At 51.1% G+C, this 7,733-nt stretch overlaps 1 protein-coding gene across 1 annotated transcript in view; it reads left to right on the plus strand.

The window, feature by feature from the left end:
• The first annotated feature begins 257 nt into the window (after window positions 1–257).
• CNTN2 (contactin 2 (axonal)) overlaps window positions 258–7,733 on the plus strand; it is a 15,403-nt gene continuing 7,927 nt past the window's right edge. The window contains 8 exon segments of the mRNA XM_008938708.1: window positions 258–312; window positions 4,354–4,498; window positions 4,774–4,949; window positions 5,276–5,371; window positions 5,690–5,899; window positions 6,465–6,564; window positions 6,822–6,997; window positions 7,661–7,733. The exon segment at window positions 7,661–7,733 is cut by the window's right edge and continues 1 nt beyond it. Of these exon segments, the coding sequence (XP_008936956.1) occupies window positions 258–312; window positions 4,354–4,498; window positions 4,774–4,949; window positions 5,276–5,371; window positions 5,690–5,899; window positions 6,465–6,564; window positions 6,822–6,997; window positions 7,661–7,733 (1,031 nt within the window).

The raw sequence follows: 7,733 nt of genomic DNA on the forward strand, positions 1-7,733 counted from the left end.
AGGAAAGCAGCATTTTTCTTGGAGAACAAAGACTAGCAGCTAGTAAGGGAGGAGAAACAACAATTTCCCACGTCAGGAAGAAAAAGAGCTCCTTCAAAGCCCCGTGCTCCTGCCGGGGCAGCTGGATGGCCGCTCCCGGGCCGGGCCGGTGGCCAGCAGGGCCGTGCAGCTGGATGCCAGCCCCCCGGGCTGCAGCTGAGCCCCGTGTGTCTCTCTCCACAGGGCTGTGCCTCGGCCACCCCGCCCGCAGGAGCAGGATGGGAACCGCCCCCGGCTTCGTCCGCGCAGCCCTGAGCGTCCTCACCGGGCTGGGTAAGAGCACCCCGAGCTTCTCCTGCCCCGGGCAGAGCCCAGGGGAGGTGCCTGAGGTGCCAGGAGGGATGTCACCCCGGGGCTCTGCCCCACTGCCCTTTGTGGGGTTCATTGGAGGATGGGAAGGGTTGGCACCCATGTTGCCCGTTCTCCAAATCCCAATTTGGGTGAAATGCAGGAGGTGCAGAGCCTCGGGCAGAGCCTGGGCTGGAGCAGGAGCCCCCTGGGCTCGGCACAGGGAGGAATCTCCTGCTCATGGCAAAGCCACCCTGCCTCCCAGTTTTTCCAGGGATGCCTTTTTGGCCATAGGCTGAGTGCAGAGACTCTCCCGGTCACTGGGGACCATTTCTGGCTCTCTAGGAGTCTCAGGCTGCACTCTGAAGGTCCCTATTCAGCAGGGAGACATTTCATTTCAGACAACTGAGAATTGGATAATGTCTTCAAGCTAATTCATCATCCCGGGCAGAGACTCCTCTCCTGTCCTTATAAATATCTAATTACCTTTTAATGTTCTCTGGATCCCCGAGGAGGCAGAGGGAAGGGTGGCTGCCCTAGATTGGGAGGCAATTAGCCTGTTTGGAAATTGGTGTGACCCAAATCTGGTAGAGGCAGCAAGATGGAGTTGAACTCTCCCATTAACCAGCTGAGTTCATGTAACTTGCTCCCCATCCAAGCTGAGCCCACAAAAAATGGCTCACTGTAAAGCCTGTGAGGGTTATTTTCTCTTGACCTTTGGCTGATGATGCAATGGATCTTAGGAGCCAGATGGGACAGAGAGAAATCCTCACTGGGAACACGAGCAAGGGACCAGGGACAAAATAATGCCAGCTCTAGATGAGGCTCGAGGAAACACCCCAAAGTGGGTGAAGATCCAAAGCCTCAAGGTCTGGGCTATCAGCTCCAGCCTTGGGAGGCTGGGTTGGGAATGCCACCACTCCCTTGGCTCTAGGACCCAAAGGATGACTGCCCAGTGACATGTAAAGGTTTAAAGCTTATGAAGTACACAGAGACAACTCTCTGATGAACAAGGCTGTCAGGAAAATCTCTCTGGCCTTTCTTCACTCAATAAACCCACGGAAAATCTTGAAATCTAAGGCTAGCCAAAGAGCTGTCCCTTTGTTCCTCAGAAAGCTTCTCGTTAAAAATAACCCTCTGTTCCTCAGAGAGCTGCTCTTTAAAAATAACCACTTTGATTTTGGGCACATGTGTGCGTTCAGATTTCCTATAAAACCAATTAATTGCCCAGCTCCCTCATGTGCCAAAGCTTCAGGCTGTGGTCACTGCTCCGGAGCTACGGCTCTGCTCAACAAAAGGATTGCTGCTGATGTCCTCATAAGCTGGAATATATCCTGGAAAATGAGAACTGAGACATTTATCATTTCCTGGTTTCCAAAGCTAGCACGGAGCTCAGCACAAAGGGAACGTGCTCAGGCTCCTGGACACCTGGGCTTTCCAGCTCTGCTTTTCAGCACATTCCAAATACTAATAATAACACAACTCCACCCTGCCAGAAACGGGCCAGTGCCACTGTACAAGGCACCAGCAGTCCCCTCCCTGCAGTGGCAAAGGAGGTAAGAGGGAGTTTTGTCTATCCCAGCAATATGTGGTATAAAATTTGGCATTTTTGTCTAGGCACAGACACTGCTGTGTCCTTGTGCTGTATTTCACATGGATTTGCCTCTCCCAGGCAGTAGCAGGAGTCACTCTCGGAGTGTTGTGTGAAACACACGTTTCTGCAGCTGCTTTTCCAAATCAGATGTTCCACTTTCACCTATTCCTTTTTATTTTGGCGTTAGCATTTATTTTCTCCTAACAATCATTCTTGTTCTAGGGAGGTGTAGCAGCATCTTAACCAGAATTTCTGCCCTCCTAGCTGGAATTTAATACAGAATGCAGGGCTGCACAAGGGCACGCCAAGTTCTGAGCAGGTCACTCTTGCAAGTTCAGCTTGCAGGCTGGAAGCCCTTTATTTTGTGGATGCACATGATAGAGCCCAAGGAACTGTCCTGCTAACACTAAATATGAGAGTTCTGGGGTGACAGAAGCAGCCCAGAGGATCAGTTCCTGAGGTACTGAGATTTACCACTCTGCTCTGCTCTCAATCCTTAGTTCCAACCCTATCCCATCTTGCAGCTCTTCAATTATCACTTTAATCCAACCGTTGCTTTGTTTAATGAGTGAGATTCAGGCATTTCACCCCCAGCACCAACCAGACACCTTGGAGCTGGAGATAAAAGCTTGTCCAAACTTCTGGCATTGATTACAGCCGAGATAATCAATGCCTGGCAGTTTTAGTCCATAACCTTGGCAGAGGAAAAGGGACAGCAGCGGAGAGCAACGGGGTGCAGGCTCTGGGTGGAATCAGAAGGGATAATTAGCACAATGTGGCTTGACTGGGAAAGAGCATCCCCTGAGAAAAGGCATGCATGTGAGTGTTAATAATATACATTTTATTTGTTAAATAAATAGATGTTATTCACCATATGCTACCTATTAATCTCAAAATGTGAAGCTGTTAAACCTTAATCCATTCACTACCAGCTATCCAAACATAATTAATACACTACTTTCTTATTAACTCTCCATTAACTGATGATTACTTTACCCACTGGTCAGCAGAGTTATTTCCAGCTGGGACTTGCTCAGCGCAGTCACTGAGAGGAGATTTCCAGCTTACACAAGCTTCACCTTTGTGAATATCTCTGTTCTAGAAGGTAAACAGCACCTATGCTGATTTGGAGGGAACAGGGCTCTCAAAACGCTGCTTTTCTCTTCTCCCAAATTGTCAGAGAGAGGGTAGAGCCCTAGAGGGGCTGTGTGACAGCAGGGACAGCCAGGCTGGGGTAATTGGTGCTGGGACACAGGGAGCAGCCGCCAGCTGCTCCAAACCCACCGAGCCAATTAGTGGAGCCCCTCTCCCATCATCTCCCAGCTCCTGGTGCAGGAGCAGCCGGAGCATGAGACAAACCCCAGGAGCTCCAGGTAAAGAGCTGCTTCCCCCCAGCCCAGGAGAGCTGAGCTGGCCCTTCCCTGCTGGAAGTTACTCTTGCATAAAACATCACACTTACTGCAGCCGCTTAATTTAACTAGTGTCCATGCTGTGTACTGTAGGGAAGGAAACAGATTGGTGGCTGGCACGGCAGTTTTAAGACAGTTATTAATTCAATTACAAAGCATGGAAGGATCCTGGGGCTAGCTAAGCATCTCTGAGCTTATCACTGCAGAGGCAGAGGGGGGACAGTGCTGGGGGCACGCTGCCCTGAGGTGGCTCCATCCCTGCCAAGGGACAGGATTGCTCTGGGTGCCAGGGAGAGAGCTGACTTCTTCTCCCACCAGCCACTTCTGCAGGTAAGAGATTTCCAGGCAGCTTCTGCCTTGTTCTTATTTGCACTGCCGTTTCCACAGAGCCACAACAGCAAGATCAGAATCAAAACCATGTCTGAACACTGCAAAGAAACCTCCAAGCTCATCCTGTTGAGCAGTAGAAGGGATACCTGAGGCACTGGTTTGCACACCAGCAAGTCTAAGTCATCAAGAGCTGGTGATGTTGAAGTTGCAGGAATGGGGGGGATCTACCAGACGTGTGCAGGGAGGCAGAGCTGTGAAGATTCAGGTTCTCCTCTCCCTTCCCTTGTCCTAGAGAGGATTTAGGAGGAACTGACCGTCTGAAGTTTGTAGAGACAGAGGAGGAATCAGCATGTCCTCACTGAGAGGGACAGGGCATCCAGGGTTCCCAGCTCCAGTCTCATCCATGCAGGTTTTTCCAAGTGGCATGAGTCAGTTCTCCTCCATCTGCACAACTTTAAGCACGTCTGGTCCCTCTGGCATGGCAGAGATGGTGTGAGATGCGCAGCAGGAAATGCCACTAGCTGCCCAAAGCCATGGCTGGGCTACGGTGACAGATGGGTTGTGATTTTCACGTTGCTCCTTCTTTTTTTCCTAGATGCAGTTCTGATGCTGCCAGGGACACCCTACAAAACTAAAAATGAGGGGTTTTAGAAAAAGCTAAATTGAGCCGAACAGGTTTTCCCTCTCTTGCAGTTTGGTGCCAGGCACAGAGTAGCACAAGGAGCTACGGGCCAGTGTTTGAAGAGCAGCCTGTCCACACCCTCTTCCCTGAAGGCTCAGCAGAAGAGAAGGTCACGTTGGCTTGCCGAGCAAGAGCCAGTCCTCCTGCCACCTACAGGTGAGCTCACCTGCTCTCTCTGTGCCAGGACTGTGACACCACCATCAGGAACTTCGCTTTCTGTTCTCCACTTTTAAACAAACAAAATCACCAACACGGGAATCAGCCTCCTCATCCACACCTGACCTCCCACCCCTCCCAGGAGCAGATATAAAACTACCTCATATCCCAACACACCACGGCTGGAAAAACAAACCAGCAGAGCCTCCTAGGAGGCACCAGAAGTGCTGCGGTGAGGATTTGCCCCTCTCACTCTTTGCACTTGCTCTTGGCAGGTGGAAGATGAATGGCACAGAGATAAAGATGGAGCCAGATTCCCGTTACAGGCTGGTTGCAGGAGACCTAGTGATAAGCAACCCAGTGAAAGCCAAGGATGCTGGCTCCTACCAATGCGTGGCATCTAATTCCAGGGGCACGGTGGTCAGCAGGGAAGCCTCCCTCCGCTTTGGCTGTAAGTTTGGCTCCACAAGGTAAATGAAATTCAACCCCAGTTATGCTGGGGGTAAACTGAGCCCCCTCCTGCTCACGCTAATCAAGGTTGGAGAGAAGATCTCCTGGGTATGGTACCCAACACCATGACCTGGGGAAAGCCCCTGGTGCTTTCTATGAACATGGAGGTGTGGTAGAAATTTGATGCACTAGAGAAAGTCAGTAACATATTTGGATTGCTCTCTGTACAACCACTAAAAGGACCAGCCTGTGTAGGAGGAGATAAAACACACTCCTCCCTCCAGTTGCCTTCTTCATCCATGGGCAGGTTTCACTCTGGGTGTTTAGTTTTGCAGGAATTCTCTGCAGAAGAGCGAGAGCCTGTGAAGATTACAGAAGGCTGGGGAGTGATGTTCACCTGCAGCCCTCCTCCCCACTATCCAGGTAAGGGTTTGCCTTCCAGCACCACTAGCAGGGAGCAGCAGCACTGCTGGTGCCAGGTAGAGATGCCACAGAGCAAAGGATTCCCAGGCAGGGCAATCACTCCTTGCTTTTCTTTGGGAATATTAAGGGAGCAAATTTGGTTTTCACTCAGATTCTGTAAAGCAACAAAACAGAGGTAGGACTTAGCATGTGGAGAAAACAGGTACCATGCAAGGCCCAGCTTCAGCTTAGACTGGTCTAGAAGAGCCTGCTGGGTTTAGTCTCACCTGAGAGGACCCTGGCAACTCGTGCAGTCTGTTCCTTTTCCCCTCCCCACAGGCTTATCCTACCGATGGCTCCTGAATGAGTTCCCCAATTTCATCCCAGCCGACGGACGCCGTTTCGTCTCCCAGACCACAGGAAACCTCTACATCGCCAAGACAGAGGCTTCAGACCTGGGCAACTACTCCTGCTTTGCCACCAGCCACATCGACTTCATCACCAAGAGTGTTTTCAGCAAGTTCTCCAGGCTCAGCCTCGCTGCAGAGGGTCAGTGCTCTTGGATCAGCATCAGGGCACTGGGCAAAATTAAGAAGCCACCGCAAAGCGCTCGGGCTCCACAGGAGACCAGCAGAGCACAAATCACCCACCAGCGTCTCAGGGGAGCTTAAGAACTTATAAAAATATTAATTGGCTGGTATGTAGAGGAGCAGCCCTCTCTCCAGGCTTGGGCAGCTACAAACTCCATCAGGGGGGTTCCTCTGTTTGTAAAAGAGACGTGGCAGAAGGTTGCGCCTGTGCAGGTTCACAGATCCCTGAAGTGACTCTCTGCCTTGGGTGCCCTTGCAGAGGGGCAGCTAAAGATATTTCTTGGCAGGGCAAAGTTAAGCAGGTAGGAAATCGAGGAGAAATAGTTCTGAGATGGTGTAAAGAGATTTTTAGAGACTTTAGTAAGAGCTGTTTTAAAAAGAAAATGAAACTTCACCTCTGTTGCCTAATCCAAACGCAGAAAGGTTTTGGACAGTGGTGTAACCTTGTAACTCTGCCTTTAAGACCTCACGTGTGCCATTTTAAAGTCCTCCAGAACTCCTCACTGGTGCTTTCCTTTTCACAGATGCCAGGCAGTATGCACCCAGCATAAAAGCCAGGTTTCCTGCAGACACCTACGCTCTGACCGGGCAGATGGTGACTCTGGAGTGTTTTGCCTTTGGAAAGTGAGTGCAGCGTCCGTGTCGCTCAGGCTCGGCGTGGGGAGGGTGCTGCAGAACCTGCAGCTTCCACCAGCCCTCTCCTCCATGGGTCTACTGCAGACCAGAGATGGAGGAGGAACAGGAGAAGGGAGGAACTGGCTAAAGCCAGTCCTGCTGGCCAGGATCCAGCTGGGATGGGACCTGGGTGGATAAACGGGGACTGAGTTAGACTTTGCTGGGGCACCTGGGAGCTGACCTTCACCAGAATTACTTTTACACAGCCCTGTTCCTCGAATCAAGTGGAGGAAGCTGGATGGTTCACAGTCCTCCAAGTGGATTGGCAGTGAGCCCCTCCTGCAGATCCAGGACGTTGGCTTTGAGGATGAAGGCACTTATGAGTGTGAGGCTGAAAACATTAAAGGGAGAGACACCTACCAGGGCCGCATCATCATTCAAGGTACCACATCTAAACACGTGCCTTTCCAGAGCTCAGCAAGATGCCCCAGGCAATGGAACAAGCCTCTGGGGCTGAAACCACCACCTCTAATCCAGCCTCCTATCTTTAAACCCACTGCAAAGCCCTAACAAAGCCCTGCAGAAATCACTGATAGTTCGGGGTACATTTAGGCCATGGCAAGTAGAGAGACCTTCCTAACTTGCTCTAAAATAATTCTAGAAAAAAAATGAGGTAACTAGGGAAGGAAGAATAGTGGTAAAAATCAAACCTGGCTCTCAGCCAAGATCCTCTCCAAGCTGGAGGTACTTCCCCAAGGGTTAAAGCTTGGAACTATGAATCAGATCCAGTCAGGTTACAAAACGTCACCCGGTTATCCCAGTCTGAATCCAGCCTTTCAGGAATGACTGCATTTGCTCTTGAGAAGAGAAACCATAACGTTCCTCCTCCAGTCTGGATGCTGCTGTAACCTGGGGAGGTGCACAGGCACAGCTGCAGCCAGACCCCCAGAGACCCCAGCCTCACACGGCCAGGCTGTCACTGTGGCGAACCACGCTGCGACAAATAACTGCCAGCAGAGATGACACAATGAGCATCCTTCTGCCCGCCTGGCACAGCAAACCTCTCCTCTGAGTTTTTTTTGGCTCTGCCACCTCTTTCTTGCAGCTCAGCCGGAGTGGCTGAAGGTGATCACGGACACAGAAGCTGACATTGGGTCTGACCTGCGCTGGAGCTGCGC

Source organism: Merops nubicus, unplaced genomic scaffold, assembly GCF_000691845.1.
Source record: "Merops nubicus isolate BGI_N331 unplaced genomic scaffold, ASM69184v1 scaffold7404, whole genome shotgun sequence".
Taxonomy (NCBI): domain Eukaryota; kingdom Metazoa; phylum Chordata; class Aves; order Coraciiformes; family Meropidae; genus Merops; species Merops nubicus.